The 18,837-nt window shown below is 36.1% G+C and overlaps 1 protein-coding gene across 1 annotated transcript; it reads left to right on the top strand.

Moving 5' to 3' along the window:
- The first annotated feature begins 1,230 nt into the window (after positions 1 to 1,230).
- LOC148116699 (cytochrome P450 2K1-like) lies at positions 1,231 to 17,644 on the top strand. Its single transcript, XM_087882248.1, has 9 exons — positions 1,231 to 1,618; positions 4,539 to 4,701; positions 6,038 to 6,187; positions 8,675 to 8,835; positions 9,466 to 9,639; positions 10,933 to 11,077; positions 12,361 to 12,545; positions 13,358 to 13,499; positions 14,115 to 17,644. Exons 1-9 carry the CDS (start codon positions 1,436 to 1,438, stop codon positions 14,300 to 14,302), a joined length of 1,491 nt encoding a protein of 496 aa, XP_087738374.1. The 5' UTR covers positions 1,231 to 1,435; the 3' UTR covers positions 14,303 to 17,644.
- Positions 17,645 to 18,837: the final 1,193 nt, after the last annotated feature.

Here is an 18,837-nt window from a genome sequence, read left to right as displayed (position 1 = left end):
ATATGGGTTAGAAATGTAAGATTTATACAAGCTCAAAACTTAAGAGAGAACTTTTATAAAATGTTTTATAGATGGCATTTAGATCCAAAAAAACTAGCCTGTATGTATCCAAATTTACAACCTAAGTGTTGGCGATGTGGATGTGAAGATGCTACGTATTTTCATATATGGTGGACATGTAAAAAAATTAAGGCTTTTTGGATAAAAATATGGTGGATTATGCAAAATATTTTAAAGAAAAAGATTAAATTTACACCACAGTTTTTTTTGTTGGGAATAGTTACGGATTGTATTGTAATAGAAACTAAGTTGGTTTTGAATTTAATAACAGCTGCCAGGTTACTGGTGGCACAGTATTGGAAGAAGGAAGATCCACCTACTATTGAGGAATGGACACTAAAAGTCGTGCATTTGGCAGAGATGGCAAAAATTTCAGCATATCTTAAAGACCATTCAAATGAAAGATACATAACGGAATGGAGAAGATGGACTGACTATATTCAAAACAAGTATCAGACTAAGAAGATTCATATAGCTTATGAGTGAAACATTTTTAACTTTTAGCTTATGTTTATAGTGTTTTGAGTTATAAGGAGTTAAAGACCTAGAAAAAATTTGAAGTCAACAATTTGTTAACATATTTTAGTTTTATGTTTGTGGATGCTATACCCTGTGCTTGTTCTGGGAAGTCAAGGGAGGGGGGTGGGGGGAAGGGCTGAGGGGGGAAGGGCGGGGGGGGGAAATGTTTGTATTTCTTATAAAACTTTTCAATAAAAAAAAAGAAATTGAAGTCTAAACCTATGGAAAGTGACTAGGTTGGGCCACCAATGAGATCCACAGATAACTTCCTCTCAATAGACACTAGACTGGCAACCTCTTGTCTAGGCCAAGGGATTGTTTTTGCATAAACAAAGTACCCTCTAAACATGTTAGAAGCAAAACTGAGTCATTACTGGATAACTCTGAAGTTGGTCTGAAAATATATAGCCAGACATAGAGCATGAGAGTCCCTGCATGTATAAGAAAAAAAAATAAGAGAAAGATAAATGCAGAGGACACACGACCCTCAAGTAAAAGAGCATTTTCCCCCTCATCCCTTTTTTGGGACTTAACTGGTTTGGAGAAACCTCAATGTGTTCACAGTTCCATACCTGTAAAGAGTTAAATGGAGGAATGCCAGGAAAATTCTGGTATTTTTCAAAAATATCTTATTATCTATAATTTAATCATTAACAAGGATGACTGTGAGATACTCGGTCTGCCTTTCTAACATAAAGGGGTCCATTCCTTCACTTAATCTTAGCTTTCAGCCTGAGTCAAGAATTTAATGCTTCGATCCTATTTGGACCTTTTCAGTTGGCAGACACTCTCCTTGATTGTATTGTGTGGCAAACTTTTTATTAGAACCACAAAAGTATTTGCCAATTAAAAAGAAATGGATTGGATTGTTTCTGGTTCAATACTGTTCTTATCTACACTTATGATTATGCTCCTTTTCAAAATGGGCAACCCCTGGAAGAAGAGCTCCAAAGATTTTCCACCAGGACCCAAGCCTTTGCCTATTGTTGGAAACCTTCATATAATGGATCTGAAGAAACCTTACCAGACAATGTTAAAGGTAACTTTTCCATCTTTCTGTTGCAGGGCAAAATTGCAGCATTCTGTGACTTTTGTAAGCGAGGGAAATGACAACTTGCTCTGACGGAAGTCACGGAATGCTCTTATTAAATCAAATGGTTCATTCATTCCCGACAAATAAAAGAATGTCCTATTCATTCTTTTTTTTTCTAATCTAATCCCTGAAGCTAGATAGATCTTGATAGGCAGCAATGAAATATATTACTGTAGAATGGATAGTTTTGAGATGAAAGCTTTGAAATGTGTGCAATAATGTTCAGTTCATGTTCAAACAAAAACATGGTATAATTTTCAGTAAATAATTCTATATATACATATAAATAATGTGTAAATACATTATATTAGAAATACCATGTTTTAGGGGTAAATTTAAACAAAAATGCATTTCTTTCAGAAAGGTACACAAAAATTAATTGCACCTCAAAAGTATATTTGGACAAGGAATAGATTGGAATGGAATGGAATGGAATGGAATGGAATGGAATGGAATAGAATAGAATAGAATAGAATAGAATAGAATAGAATAGAATAGAATAGAATAGAATAGAATAGAATAGAATAGAATAGAATAGAATATCAGAGTTGGAAAGGATCTTGGAGGTCTTCTAGACCAAGCCCCTGATTAGGCAGGAAACCCTATACCATTTCAGACAAATGGTTGTCCAATCTTTTCTTAAAAACATCTGTTTACAATTTCTGGAGGCACGTTTTTCCACTGATTAATTGTTCTAACTGTCAGGAAATTTTTCCTTAGTTCTAGGCTGCTTCTCTCTTTGATTAGTTTCCACCAATTGCTTCTTGTCCTGCCCTCAGGTGCTTTGGAGGATAGTGTGACTCCCTCTTCTTTGTGGCAGCCCCTGAGATATTGGAACACTGCTATCATGTCACCTCTAGTCCTTCTTTTCATCAAACTAGACATACCCAGTTCCTGCAGCCATTCTTCATATGTTTTAGCCTCCAGTCCCCTAATCATCTTTGTTGCTCTTCTCTACAGTCTTTCTAGAGTCTCAACATTTTTTTTACATCGTGGTGACCAAAACTGGATGCAGTATTCCAAGTGTGGCCTTACCAAAGCATTATAAAATGGTATTAACACTTCACGTGATCTTGATTCTATCCCTCTGTTTATGCAGCCTAGAACTGTGTTGGCTTTTTTGGCAGCTGCAGCACACTGCTGGCTCATATTTAAATGGTTGTCCACTAGGACTCCAAGATCTCTTCACAGTTACTACTATTGAACGAGGTACATATACTGTATCTGTGCATTTTGTTTTTCTTACCTAAATATAGAACCTTACTTTTTTCATCATTGAATTTCATTCTGTTATATAGCGCACAACGTTCAATTCTGTCAAGTTCCTTCTGTATCTTAAGCCTATCTTTAAAATTGATTAACTGAGGGAAACCGAAATGGATCCATTTATTAAATGTTCAGAGGATTCAAAGAATTTCATGAATGAAAGCAAGTGATCAAATGCCTTCTAAAAAAGATGGGTGGGTAACAAAAGGGGACAGCGCCTATTCCTACTAGAATTCAGTCACAACTTTGGAAACTCATCCAATACCTAAAACTCCCCAGTCCTCTATATCCTTGGCTTTCTCATACTCTCTCTAGCAGGGGTCCCCAACCCCGGGCTGCGGCCCACTACTGTTGCCATACAAGTATTGGGCAAGCAGGTGCACATGCAGCTCCACTTGCACAGGTGGCAGATGCTTGCACTTGTGCACGAAGCTCCATTTGTGTGAGCAGCGGGCACTCATGCTCACATGCAAAGTTTCATTTGTATGAGTGATGGGTGCTCAGATTCCTGTGCGAACCTCCATTTACACACGGGCCTGCCAATCACCTGGAACCATTTCCTCTTCCCCCCACCAGTCCACCAAGCTGGAGAGGTTTGGGACTGCTTCTCATAATCCCCCTCCCTCCACCTCTTTCTCCCTCCATTTATCTCTTTTCACAGAGAATTCTACTTCCATCATCTCTTCTCAATCATTCTCCACAAACTTCTTGGCCTCACTCTCCCATATCTTGCTTTCCAAATCAATGATCTTTTGGAAGCAGATATCTCTGTGTCCTGTGGGCTAGTGGGAAACTTTTGTCACAGACATTATATGAAAAAACTGCAGGGGAAAGTTTGAGGGTATTGAAGCATTGTTTCAACACCTACTGCCTACACATACCGTCCCTGCACCTACCTATCAAACCTGCACCTATACCTACCATAGTACTGTCTTATGTCTAAAGATATTTACCCATGTTGTAGGGCTCATCTTTTTTATTACCTTTTCCTATTGGTATCTTATGATTATATTACTTTGTTGCTTTTCATGTACACTGAGAACTTAAGCACTGGAGACAAATTCCTTGTGTATCCAATCACCCTTGACCAATAAAGTATTGTATTGCATTGCATTGCATTGCATTGCATTGCATTGCATTGCATTGCATTGCATTGCATTGCATTGCATTGCATTGCATTCCATTCCATTCCATTCCATTCCATTCCATTCCATTCCATTCCATTCCATTCCATTCCATTCCATTCCTGCTAGAAAGAAATGATTATGATGCTATGATCCATGAATATTCTGGTTCAAACACATTCTTAATAACTTATTTTCATTTCATTTCAAAATACAGTTCTTCTATTGTGTATTACTGAAATCTACCATAGAATCTGCAGCAAAGTCTTATTGCTTGGCCTGTACATTTCATAAATGGTCTTTTTTTCTTAGATAAATATTAAATAAATAAATATTTCTTAGATAAATAGATAAATAGTTTTATTATTGTAAACTTGTATTTTTATCTATGATATGTAAGTTATATTCTCATTGTGCTTTATAAAGGGTCACTTTTTTTGATCACAGCTATCTGTCTCATACTTTCTTTTTTCCAGCTATCAAAGCAGTATGGACCCGTGTTTAAAATCCAACTGGGAGTTCAGAAAATAGTGGTGCTAATAGGATATGAGACCATAAAGGAAGCTCTGGTGAATAAGGCTGATGTGTTTGCTGAGAGGGCCCCTGTCCCCATATTTGAGGAGTTTTCAGGGGGTTTTGGTGAGGACCCTTATTTCATGTCAATACAATTTGGAAACATGTGACTGTACAATGGAGCATTTGTAACAAAGGTATCACAGGAGCAGAATAAATTATAATTGATTGAAACTGAATTGACTGAAACTGGTTTTTAATTTAGAAATAACTAAACTTTTTCCAAAATAATAACTGAAAGAGATATAAGGGAACATAGGGAAAAATGAAAGGTGTTTTTTAAACACCTTTAAAAATAATAATAAGTGTACATACCGTAGCAACAGAAAAAGGAAAAACCATGTCAGAAACTAAAAATAGGAAGCAACGACAGAAAAATAATAGAATAACAGAGTTGGAGGGGACCTTGAAGGTCTTCTAGTCTAAACCCCTGCCTAGGCAGGAAATCCTACACCACTTCAGACAAATGGTTATCCAATATCTAGTGTTCTGGAGACAAGTATAGTATAGCTCTTGCTAAGATTTACTGTTGTTAGTTAGATAATTCTGTATATTCTGGAATAAACAATACACTAGGGTGGGTTTTTCAAAAATATATTTCTTTGCTATCTTTAATATGTCACTAGTCAGTTTTCTGCATTGGGATGATCTTTGTAATCATTCTGTAAAATGGGACCACAGACATTTTCCTCTAACAATTATCAGGATATTTGGGGGCAGAATTACTTGGCTCTCTCCCATGGATGCCTTAGATCAGTGTTTCCATACACACCAACTTTAAGACATGCGTATTTATTTATTTATTTTATTTATTTTATTTAATTTATATGCCGCCCTATCTCCATAGGACTCAGGGCAGCTCACAACAATAAAATATCCAATAAAAGCATGTTAAAATACATATTAACCCCCCCAGTCCAGGCTGAACAACCATGTCTTTAAGTTGCGGCGGAAGGTTAGGAGGTCGGGGCCAATCGGAGCCCCAGAGGAAGTTGGTTCCAGAGGGTGGGAACAGAGAAAGCTCTGCCTCTAGGGGTCGCCAGTCGACACTGTCTAGCCGACGGCACCCTGAGTAGGCCCTCCCTGTGAGAATGCACCGGGCGATGGGGAGCTGTTGCTGGTTGCAGATGGTCCGACAAATATCCTGGACCTAAGCCATGTAGGGCTTTACAGGTCATCATCACTATTTCAACTTACAGAATTGGCTGGGGAATTCTAGGAATTGAAGTACACACAAAGTTGAAAAGGTTGAGAAACTCTGACTTACACAAACACTAAGGTAACAATATTAGAAAACTGAACTGAATGTTTAAGAAATGTTCCTTGGGTTGGAAGAGCCAACTGGTAGGGAGTACCTTTCTTCACAATTGGTTGACATTTTGCATATTCTTTGGTTTTTCAGGAGTAACTTTATCCCATGGTGAGAACTGGAGGGTGATGAGGCGTTTCATGTTAACCACATTACGGGACTATGGGATGGGTAAGAGGTCTATGGAAAGCAAAATAGCTGAAGAATGCAGTTTCCTGGTAAAGAAGTTTGAATCTTATAAAGGTGAGTTGGTGTTTCTTCTGGGACTCAAGAATTTATCTATCTTATGTTATCTTGAAGGGTTTGAGATTTCTTCATGACATATTCCAGACTTCCAGAACTTTAGTTCTTTTTAAATAGTTTTTATTGAACGGTATTCAAAATGCTGAAAAATAATAAAAACTCAAATCAGAAAATAAAATAAAATAAAATAGAAAAAACACAAAGAGGAGAGAGAAAAGGATCAAAGAGAGACAATCTCTCAAGAAGAATATAAAAGAAAAGAAAACAAAGATAGAAAAAATATTATTTAAGGAAGGGGCTCATTTCTTGCAACAAATACAGGATTTTTTTGGGGTGAATGTTCAGACTTTAATAATATAATCATGATTTCTTTCATGTCTATTAATTCTTAAGTAGATAACTCCTTCCATTGGACTTTTTTTACATTTTAAAAAATAACATAAAAATTCCATTTTCAATTAAACAGTGTGTTGTCTGGGTACAAACAGTTTTAGGAAATAATAATAACAATGTTTACAACCATATTCATTACATTAGTATTGATGATGATGATGATGATGATGATGATAACAACAACAACAACAATAATGTTTACTTAACCATTTTAACATACCTTCCTTATATCATTGATCCTTTCCATATATTTCCCTGTTTCTAGCTCCTGTTTTTGTCAGCTAACCATTGATAAAATAGGTCCCAGGTCAAAAAGTATCCAGTTTCTTTCTTTTCCTTAATTGTAAGTGTTAGCCTATCCATGTCTGCACGTTCTAGTATTTTTTAAATCACATTTTCATCCGTTGGGATCTCTTCACTTTTCCATTGTTGTGCAAATACAATTCTAGCTGCAGTCAGTACATGAAAAATCAAATATGCATTCCCTTTATTATATTTATCCAGTAAAATGCCAACAAGTATATTCCTGGATTCAAATCAATATGTTGTTTTATCATTTTTTCCAACCATGTATGTATTTTTGTCCAATATTTTTTTTGCTTTTGGGCATGTCCACAATGTATGATTGCTAATCTTGAGGGCAGAAAATGCCATCTATAAAACATTTTATAAAGATTTTCTTTGTAGGCAGTAAACATTGTTAATTTATAATTTCTATCCCATAGTTTCTGCCATTTATCTAACTCAATTGGATAGCCAAAGTTTTTAGCCCATACTATCATTGTCTCTTTTATTTGTTCATCTTCCATCTTAATACTTAACAAATAGCTATATATTTTCTTTATTAATTTTTCATCTGTCTCTGTTAATAACTGATTTAATTCTGTTAATTCTTTATAAAAAAAACATACATTTTAGCATCCTTCTCATATCTGGATTGTATCTGCACATGTGACCACCAAATTATCTCAATCCCTTGACCACTCAATTCCTGTTTAGTTTTAAGTTCCCCCTTTTCATTGAAAATATCTTTATATCTAGTGATATTCTCCATATCAATAACATTTGGATAAATCAGTGCCTCCATTGTGGAGAGCCAGACCAGTATTTTCAAATAGTGTTGTTCTTTAATTTTCTCCCATACTAATAACAGTGCATTCCTGATATAATGTCTTTGGAAATAGTTATGTATTTTGTTTATTCCATATCATAAAAAAGCATGTCAAACCCAGTTGGAGATCATGTCCCTCCAAGGTCAATAGTCTTTTGTTCCGCAAACCAATCCATTCTTTCACTCAAGTAAGTATCGAAGCCTGGTAGTACAATTCCTAATCTGGCAGTCCAAAACCCCCTCTGTTTTTAGAATCTTGCAACATTTTCAAACTTATTCTTGCTTTTTCCCCTTGCCGAATATATTGTAATATTGTTTTGTTTAATTCTTCAAAATATTTTTCCCAGTTTTATTGGTATTGTTTGAAATAAATATAATAATCTCAGCAAAATATTCATTTTCATAGTAGCTATTCTTCCCATCAATGACAATTGCAGATTTTTCTACTTCTCCAAGTCCGTTTTAATTTGTTGTGCCAATTTATAATAATTACCTTCTTTAATAGTTATACACCTTGCCATTAGTTGAATTCCTAAATATTTAACTTTCTTGACTATCTGAATGCCTATCTTCCTTGTTAGTTCTTTTTTCTCTAAATCTGTAATATTTTTAACTAATATTTTAGTTTTTTCTTTATTTATTTTCAGCCCTGCAACTTCACCATATTAACAAACACAGAAAAATTAAATACAGGAAAATTAATAGTGCCTCACTCCCCATGAGATTATATAATGGTTCACCTCTTCCCATAACTATCCCTCCTTATCCATTCACAAATCCAAAACTCATTGTGATTTCTGTCCAAATGTCAGCAAAAGGTCCATAAATGTTTTGAGAAGTTTTTTTTTAAAAAAACAATATTTTAACTCTGATCAAAGAAGCCAACTGATGCTAGAATTAAGGCAATGAAAATACAATGTTAGAATTTATGATAGTTTTATATTGTATTAACATTTTCATGAAAGTCCATATTTGTTGTCTAGGAAAACCATTTGAATTCAGAAGAATCATGACTGCAGCTGTTGCCAATATCATAGTATCCATCTTATTTGGGAAGCGATATGACTATGAAGATCCACGTTTTATTAAATTATTGAGCTTGGCAGCAGAAACTGCCATGCTTATGGGAAGCCCAGCAGTGCAGGTAATGATTATTCATCTGAAAAGCATTAGGAGCTCATTTAATGGATAGGCAAGACAGTGTGCATTTTTCAGGATTCATTGCAAAATCCAGAATCTAATGTAATATCGAAAAACTTAGTGATGGTTCAAAATGTTTTTTTTAAAAGGGACACAATATTTCTATTGTTCTTCCATTTGAGTATACAAGTATGTATGGAGGTATATCAAATATTCTATATCAAAAGTTTCTTGCAATGGGAACTTGGTGCAACTCTGGTTCCATTTTCCAGTCAATTTACAGAAGAAGTACAAGAAAGACTAGAATCTAATTCAAATGTGTTTCAATTACTAAGAACTAATAGATGAAAATTTTATATGTTAATGAGAGCAACACAATATTAACTAGACCTGTCTATGACAGGACCTCCAAAATTCCCCACCAAATTTTTAGTGGAAAAATTTCCTGGACATGGCATATTGCAAGCTCTATCTTTAAGGAAACTGAAAGGAAGTCTATCTCTAAATTGTAATTGCTCTATATTATTAAGTCTTCTGGTATAATATATAAACAGATATCATTTGTAAAGTCTATCCAAAATGATATTCTAGGTATGTGACTTCTTTATTATCTCTGTTATTTTGTATCTTACAGCTGTATAACATGTTTCCCATGTTTGGCTTCCTTTTTGGCGCTCGTAAGAAAATCCTGAAGAACGGAAGGGAATTTAATGCTTTTGTCAATGAAAACTTCATCCAATGTCTCAATAATCTGGATGAGAATGATACAAGAAACTTTATTGATTCATATCTTGTACAACAGCAACAGGTAATGAAATGTGCAGAAATGGCAGCTTGAAGTTTTCCATAAAATTTTGCAAATGCAAGTACCCACAATTGGCAAGAATCCTTATTACAGGAAAAAGCAAATCTAACAAATTGGCAAGGGTCTTCAAATATTGAGCAATCATTCACTTTGCCTAGTGTTTAGTACTCTTATTTAAAAGTTTTATATTATAGTCACTAACCAGTTTTATTGTAGTCACTGATCACCACTTAGCCTAATCTTCCAAGCAATTGAGAACTCTAGGAAAATAAGAATCCATAAGAATCTTTTTATTTCTTGTAGATTATAATGTTGGGACCCCCATAATGAATTCTTCCTGTGTATGGATATAAATAAAGAAAAATTTGCTTTGAATGCCTTCAAGTTGGCACACATTTGAGGAGCATTATATTTAATTATGATGAAGGGGTTTTTTTTTATTCTTAGAAAATTTGCACAAAAAAGAGATAGTTGTATATATTGATAATTACATATACCCCAATAAGAGCATTATTGGGGTAGTTACAGTACATCAATTGCATAGAAAGTAATACACTGTATTTCAGGAAAAAATATGTTCAAAGACTGTTACAATAACAACTACTAATTATTGTAGTAGGGTTTCTTTAAAAACTGATTTAAAACACAATAAATAAATTATGAATATAAATCATATTATGAATATAAACATCGGCCAGATTTAGATTAAGAACTCTCATGTGAATAATTATTTATAAAATGTGTAGCAATCCCAAAGTGGGGATGATAGTATCAAATAGGATTTAAACTAGAACATTTTAGGACTCAAAAAGCACCTGTATTGAGAATGCATATTTGTAGAGTCCTGTGAAGATTCTGTCAATAGGTAATATTCATTAAATCTCAATGACCAGCAGACAGGATTAGCTACTGTTATTCAGGTCTAAACCTTGGCTGATAGAAAGTTCACCAGCAAACACAAGTGATTGTAAAACCAGACTGACCTGACTTTGGAACATTTTCAGAATGGTTGAAAAACTGGTAAAAGTCAGAATGTTTTGACTCAAAATGGTCTACTTCAAAGCTTAAAACATTTTGCATGCTACTAGTGCAGGCCATTTAAATACCTTTTGGACAAGTCAGATTTCCACTGAGGAAGAGTGGAAATTTGGCTTTAAAAAAAAATATTTGGACAGAAATATTGCTGATTTCTTTAGGTGCAACTAGAGATTGCTTTAGAGAAGGCTGCACTTCTTTGTCCAGGAGTGCATCCTTTTAAAACCAATTTTAAAAGCAGGTTCTTTTTTTTAACTCTAGGAAAGGAAGATCCAGTACAATGGGTATTTCCACCATAAAAATCTAGAAGAGTCCGTGACAAATCTATTCTTGGCTGCTGTTGAAACAATCTCAAGCACTCTATTTTGGGCCTTTACTCTAATGATGAAGTACCCTTTAATTCAGAGTAAGTGCTTTACATTATTTCAGTATCTTGATTTCAGGTATATAGTGTTAAATGTGGAGTAACTAAGATAAGTGACAATGGCTTTGAATAATACCTGAGTGAAGGAGGCAAAAAAGTCAAAGAATTCAATTTCCAATCTTGTGTTCTGACTTGAATCATGCAGAAACATAAATGGAGAACCTGTCTTAAAGGAACTGCTTCTTTCCCATCCCTCTCTATGCTCCAGAGCATGTTTTGGACATCAAATCCAAAGAATGGTGTAGCTCTAGAATTTAGTGAATACATGTTATTAGTTACTACCGTAGAAAACTATGATGGTGTGAGACATTGGAGTCAATTATATTACTTACAATATGTTAAAGCCCAGTAAAGACCAACTAATACTCCAGGCAGGGCACAACAAAGTCATATCCACACAAACCCAAGCCAGAATGATTAAAATCTCCAGCAAACAATAACAATCCTCATAGGTACTCAGTGGCTTAAGTTACCTTGGAACACCAATGCCTGCTGAAACAGGACTGCTTTTGTCCTGGCCAGCTCAGACTCAGAAGATGAAGAGGCATTACAGGAGGGTCATCAGCCCTTACAGGAGGGATTCAGCAACTCTTTTTCTGTTGCAAAGCCCTTTTAGTAATGAAATAAGACTTAGCTTTGTGTCTGTGATTTCCATAGGCCGAGATAGGACAACTTTGACAATTTTATGAAATGTCAGTAGGTTAGGTGGCATTTGTAGCTCCAAAGGAGATTCTTCCATATTGTAGGGTCTGCCTCTCAGAAGGCCTGCTACCTGGTTCACCCTCCAGGAAATCTATTCAAGAGGGGAACCAGCAACAGACTGTCTCTTCACAACCACACTGGATAGTCAGGTTGAATTCTGCCAGGGTGTTGTTCGATATATCACAGTTTTTTTCCTTCTTTTTACAACCTTCTAGTCACTTGCTTCGAGGTGGGATCAGGGCGACTGAATGGAGCTGAGTGTTCAGTGGCTGAATGCCCTTCTTGATGCCTACACAGAGTTCACAGCAGATATTTTCTCTTTGCACCCTGATAGAAAAACATCTGTTATTGCCTAGGATTGAACTGTCAACCATCGAGAGTGGGAGGTGTCTTCACCTCTCTGCATGTATCTTCTTTAATTTGAACTAGTGAATGTACTATTCCTCTTCGATTTCCAGAGAAAATTTGCATCTCTTGCCATTGCAATTTAATATTGCCAAGAGTTAGCACCATAATGAACGCAATGAGATTATCTTACTGGATGTTATTATTTATTATCTCAGAAAAGGTCCAAGAAGAAATAACAAATGTTGTTGGCTATGCTCAACCAAGAGCCGAACACCGAACAAAAATGCCATACACAGATGCTGTAGTCCATGAAGTTCAAAGATATGCTGATGTTGTTCCCTTAAACATGCCCCATGCAACTACAGTGGATGTTACCTTTAAGGACTATTTCATTCCGAAGGTGATGTATCTGTATTGTTCTCTTTCTAGTCCTAGCTAGTTACATTCAGTCCATTTATTACAGTACAACAATAAAGGATCTTCAAAAGCTTTTCTATTACAGATTCTATTAATTTTAGGACTATAGTAATTTGGCATATTTGATTTTATTCATACTGTATGGAGGCACAAGCTTGCATACAGATAGAGTAGGGTGTATGTTACATGGGAGAGCTATATTAATCTATGACAGCAAAAAAAGTCAGAGTTTATATCACCATAATGATCAAATAGGAGTGCAAGTTATTCTTAAGAATAGTTACCATAAGTGATGATGTTTCTCATAGATCCTAATACATTTTCAGAGAATACTGTATGTATTGACCCTTTTCATTTTACCATCTACAAGTAACATATGAGAAACTGCTGTGTAAGGACTCCTTTATCCATGAAGAATAAGCACTGGGATGAAGACTTTGAAGTCAATGTTTGAAAAGTTTCCTTGGATTAAGAAGCTTTCTACTGCATATTAGCACCCTAAGACTAAGAACTATGGAGCTCAGTGCTGTTTACGATCCAGTAAACATCTGAAGGTTTTTTTTCTCTGTTTGCAGTGCAGCAGAAAAGTTTTTTATAAGTCCATTTTATGGTTGCAAACAGAAACAAAGGCACAATGTAGTTCAACAATTCAAAAATCTCTCTACACAGTCCAGAGTAGGTGATTGGGCAGATTAGTGCCCTGTATACCACATTGGAGATTTTAGGATTATACAATAACTTGGTACATTATATACCATCTTGATTTTTAAATCACCCATTGCTTTCTCTTTATAGGGCACCCATGTCATTCCCTTGCTGACGTCTGTGCTCCGTGATGAATCTCAGTGGGAGAGACCTCATGACTTCTACCCTGAGCATTTTCTCAACACTGAAGGAACATTTGTAAAAAGAAATGCATTCATGCCTTTCTCTGCTGGTAGCATCTTATTTTAAATTATATTAAAATGATGTTCAGCTTTTCTCCTTGATTAAAATCTCCCAAAGTGGCTAGTAGGAGTAAAAGTTAATAGCAAGAGTTTTTTAGCTGTTATTTTTCCACTCCTAACTTAGAAATTTTCTGTGAGGAAGGTGATAATAATAGTATTAATAATAATTTATTAAATTTATATGCTCACAGTTTAGAAAACAAATAAATCCACAGGCATTAAAGGATCTAGCATGTACATGTGAACATTTCTGCTTTTAATTTCATTGGCAGGGCATCCTAATATTTTTTAAATAAATAATCACTCTGGGAAACAGAAATATTTACACCTGCTGTTTCAGCACTGCAATGCGATTTATGATATACTTCAGTTTTGCAGATCAATGATAGGGGTATTTTCAGTGGCAGTCTTTCAGAATTTGCATTATTCTTCGATCTCATTAGCCAACATGATCTTGCTACATTCTAACCTCTCTTCTTGGGTTGGAATTGTTATTCTGAATTTTACAGTGAACTCTCAAACCAATATGTCATGAGAAGGTGAAATAAAATATTGCTAGCAAAACTAATAAACCCAAATCCTCTGTTCTCTACTCCTTGTTATAGGTCAGAGAGTATGTCCAGGTGAGACCCTTGCCAAAACAGAAATATTCATGTTCTTTGCTAGTCTTCTGCAGAGATTCACCCTCCAGCCAGCTCCTGGAATATCAAAAGAAGACCTGGACATGACCCGTGAAGTTGGGCTTACCACACCTCCGAAGACTTACATATTATGTGCTCTACCACATTTCTAAAAACGAAGGATATTCAGAGACTCATGAGTCTGTATCTGTCTCTCTTGGAGCCTTTTTTCCCCCTGCAACATCTAGTTTTGGATATGGTCTTTATATATGCTGTCTCTTAAATGTTAAGAATACCACATATCTGAGTCCCATAAGATGTAGTAGATAAAATTCATAGTAGCAAACATCAAAATTTATTTTTTAATTGGAATGTATGATCATCAATTTCCAAGAAGAAAAGCCAGTTCCCAAATGAGTAATACTATGAGTAGCAGACAAAGAATACATCAGAATTGGCTCTTAGTTGTTATATCAATCACTACACAGGGACAATAAAAAAAATGCCCTCTTGTTTTTGTATAATTTACACTTGTCTTTAAAGCATTAAAAAGCTTGTTTGCAGCTAAATCTATGTGTTCAGATGAAAAGCAGTGAAGATCTGATTTGGACAAAGCATTTAAGTCCCAGCTATATAGACAAAATATATTTTACTTTTTATTGGGTAAGGTATGAACATTTATTTCCAAGAAGAAAACTGGTTCCCAAATGTTCAAGAAAATTGGACTCATTCCCAATATTGACTCCTCTCATTCATTATATGAAATATATTGGCTATTTATGACTACATTTTCCTATCTTTTGTATGACCAACTTTTATTATGATGGTTTAACTATAAATTTCTCCCAACACAACTGACAGAAGAGCTCAAAGAAAATCTGCAAATTTTAAAAGGACAAGTTTGGAAATTTTTCCTCATGAACATTAACAAGGTTGAGAAATTCTTGAGAAAAAGAGAAGCTTGTAACTACTTGACAAACATTCTAGAGAAGAAAAACATTTTATTTCATGAAGACAAGCTGGAAGGAGTGACTTAAACTTAATGAGTCAATTGGAATTAGGATGGATTTTTATCAGTTTGATATTTGTAATTGTATCTTAATCTAAAATTTGTATTTTTTCCTTTATATATAATGCTTAGCTAATTCTTCTAAGTCTTTAAACCAAATGATCTCATACTATCTTAAAACCTTTCTGGTTTGTTAGTCACAAGGATTTCATAGATCAGAGCCCACTTCCCCAGGTCACCTAGAATCTTTAACTGAGCAAGAACACAGCAGCACACACAGGCCCCAAAGTTCTTTCTTGTTACATTACTGCTGTGTGAGTTTCTTTCTAGGGCAATTCAAGATGCTGATTGTCACTTTTAAAGCCCTAGATGGCATAGAACCAAGTTATTTGAGGGACTCATGGATTGTATATACCAGGGGTGTCAAACTCAAAGCCTGGGGGCTGGATCCAGCCCATGGGGTGCTTAGATCTGGTCTATGGGGCCGCCCTGGAAATAGCAAAGGACTGGCCCGCAGTGCTTCTGCCAGTGAAAATGGAGCTCATGAGGGCTGTGTGCAGCCCTTCCAAATTCCGTTTTTGCTGGCAGAGGATTGTAGGATACTGTCACAGCTGAAAATGTAGCTTGGGAGCCTGTTAATCGCTGGCAGAGCTCTCAGGCCACCACAGGCGCCACTGACATGAGTGACATCGAGCTGGCCATGCCCCCCCACCCCCCGAGGTCAAACACAACCCTGATGCAACCGTCAAGAAAATCAAGTTTGACATCCTTGGTATATATAATCCAGCTGGATTATATAGATGGATTCATTCTAGGTTCACCTATTAAACACTGTCTTCTGGTCAGACCTCATAAGTGAACCTTTTCCTGCCTGAAATATGGAGGGCCTATATGTCTCTTCTTTCCATAAGGTCTTGAAGACCTAGTTTTTCTCTAGACATTGGGTCAGAGAAGGCAAACCAAGCCCCACCCTTTTTTTTTTTAGAGGAACCTAGGTTTGTGATACAGTTTTAATTTTTTGGGTTACATTCCCTTCCCCCCCAAAAAAACCCTAACATGTACAATTACAAAATATTCAGGTTTGAATGTACAACATTCTGAATATTTTTTTCCTTTTAAAGTTTTTTATTTTTATACAACTCATTGCATGACTGGTTAGATATCTGGGTATCATACATTTAAATACAAATCAACGTAACAATATTATTCCTAATAATTACATTTCATTTTCATTTCTAATTTTACTAACACATAACTTCTACTATCATCCTTCAGTTCTAAACCTTCTCATAGTTCTTCCATATGTTATATCATCTTAATATCTATTTTTACTATTTCCCCCCTCTTATTTCTACTTCTCTTTTAGCCTCTCCCCCTCCCTTCACCTATCACTCTAGAGTGAATGTCAAGCCTGAATTTTATTGGGGTGTGGGATTGTTTGTATCCTTGGGGATTCTGACATGAATTCAGTTTGACACAGTTTGGAGTTAAAGGAGGGGGAGAGCGAGGAGGATAGAGCCTTCAGCCAAAACAGCATAGCTAATGGATGAGTCAAGTACATTCCAATGGCCGGCCGACCGGTGGAAGAGGAGAGAAGTCGCCAGGCAACTGGCTCTCATCTTGGTTGGACAATGTGACAATTTGTTTTGGAAAATGAAAAAACTATTACTTATATTGGGGTGGAAAGCACGGAAACTTTCAGTACTGGCTTTCCACTAGTAGTGCCAAGATGATGTATCTAAATAAATTTGTTCTTTGAGGAAATGCAATGCCATGGAATTCAATTTGTAATGGGTGCATTACTTGGAGCCTGACATACAAGAGCCATGGTGGCACAGTGGTTAGAATGCAGTAGTGCAGGCTAACTCACTGTTCACTCCAGGAGTTCAATTCTGAGAGGCTCAAGGTTGACTCAGCCTTCCATCCTTTTGAGGTCGGTTAAAATGAGAGGCCAGATTGTGGGACAATATGCTAACTCTGTAAATCACTTAGAGAGGGCTGTAAAGCATCATGAAGCAGTATGTAAGTCTAAGTGCTATTGCTATTGCTGCAGAGCTCCGCTAGAAGAATTATTCACAGACACCTGGGTTAAAAGAAGGAGGTGTTAATATTATTTATAAGCAAACAATAGATATCTCTAAGATGTTCTAATTTTATAATTAGTGTATTACTTCAAAAGACAACCACTTATACAATCACCCACAGATAAAATCAGTTGCTTTTCAGATATGACTTCTATCTTTCTTGCTTTGCATCTCCAGCTTCTAAATATGCAAGTTACACATTTTACAATCTTTTCCTAGATAAAACCTTTTTACAGCAATGGCTGAGAGGAAAGAATTTGTCAGGTGTTGTTAAACATGTTTAGTTAGTCAGTAATGGAGTCCTATGCAACAACAGAGCAGTGATCTTTGCTCAACCTTGGCTTCTTTCTTAATGTATCTTGTTCGTGATTAAGCCCCTGATGTTTCTAATTAAAGTAGTAGCCTCTTGGAGGTATTGTGTATGTATGTGCTTGTGTTTAATGCTTGTCCACACATTGTTTTTCTGAGTCTTAAGTAGGATTATAATCATAATCAATACAGTGATTAACTATTCCGAGTGGGAGTGTTAAATGACAAAGGATCCTGAAGTCCAGAAGTACTTTTCCACTAATAGGATTTCAGATCATTCATGATTTTAAGTAAAGAAAACTAAAGAAGAAAAACTGGAAGAACTATGACTGCTACTATAATTATAGCAAATGTCCAGTCCCAGGCCAAGCACACAGAGGTACACTGAGAGGCGGTTGCAAAATTAACTGATAAATTTTGTGAAGTAAAGAAGCAAACAGCAAAGGAAATGTGACCACAAATGGACATGTGTGCACAAGGTCACCCCCCCCAAACACACACCCAGTAGAGAAACAAGTCCCCTAAAGTTCAGCAGTCTTCATTTCATTTTCATTTTCATTTCATTTATTGAATTTGTATACCGCCCTACTCCCGAAGGACTCAGGGCAGTGAACAGCCACAGAATAGAACACATAAATACAAAATTTAAAAACAGAATAAAACCGAATTAAACAATTTGGCCGAGACAAATTTAAAACACCCAATAATTTTAAAAACAAATTAAAATTTACATTTTAAAGGGGAAAGATTTAGGCCAGGCTGGCTTGATAGAATAAAAAAGTCTTGAGAGCACGACGGAAGGTGCGCAGATCTGGGATCCCCTGTATCTCCAGGGGGAGCTCATTCCAGATAGTAGGTGCCCCCACAGAGAAGGCTCTCCCCCTGGGGGCTGCCAGTTGACATTGCTTGGCCGATGGCACCCGGAGGAACCCCTCTCTATGGGAACGTACCGGCCGGTGGGAGGCTATTGGTGGTAGCAGGTGGTCCCGTAAATAACCAGGTCCTAAGCCATGGAGCGCTCTAAATCTTGTAATAAGAATTCCAATTCAGAACATCAGACACAACAGTGGAATTCCAAAAGTCCAAACATTGCAAAAGGGTCATCAGCTGGCAGATCTAGAGTAAAAGTCATGAGGTTTCAAACCAGGAACGAAGGTGCACTGAATGGATGAATGAAGCCAGTCATTCACAGAGAGGTTTAAGCTTGCTGTTTCTTGATAGTCAATTAATAATTATTTCTTAAATAGAAGAGGAATCCTGCAGTGTGACTCTGTTCTGCTCTGCTCTTTATAGGGTGAGTCCTGAG

Source organism: Pantherophis guttatus, chromosome 1 (genome assembly GCF_059756535.1).
Source record: "Pantherophis guttatus breed Tessera chromosome 1, ASM5975653v1, whole genome shotgun sequence".
Classification (NCBI taxonomy): domain Eukaryota; kingdom Metazoa; phylum Chordata; class Lepidosauria; order Squamata; family Colubridae; genus Pantherophis; species Pantherophis guttatus.
This window is presented reverse-complemented; position numbering and strand designations above follow the sequence as displayed.

Bases quoted from the DNA above. Each gene is read 5' to 3' on its own strand.
- LOC148116699 (XM_087882248.1), top strand. From the start codon at position 1,436: ATGGATTGGATTGTTTCTGGTTCAATACTGTTCTTATCTACACTTATG. The intron at 4,702-6,037 runs GTGAGGACCCTT...TTGGTTTTTCAG, and splicing joins GGAGTTTTCAGGGGGTTTTG to GAGTAACTTTATCCCATGGT. The intron at 13,500-14,114 runs GTAGCATCTTAT...TCCTTGTTATAG, and splicing joins ATTCATGCCTTTCTCTGCTG to GTCAGAGAGTATGTCCAGGT.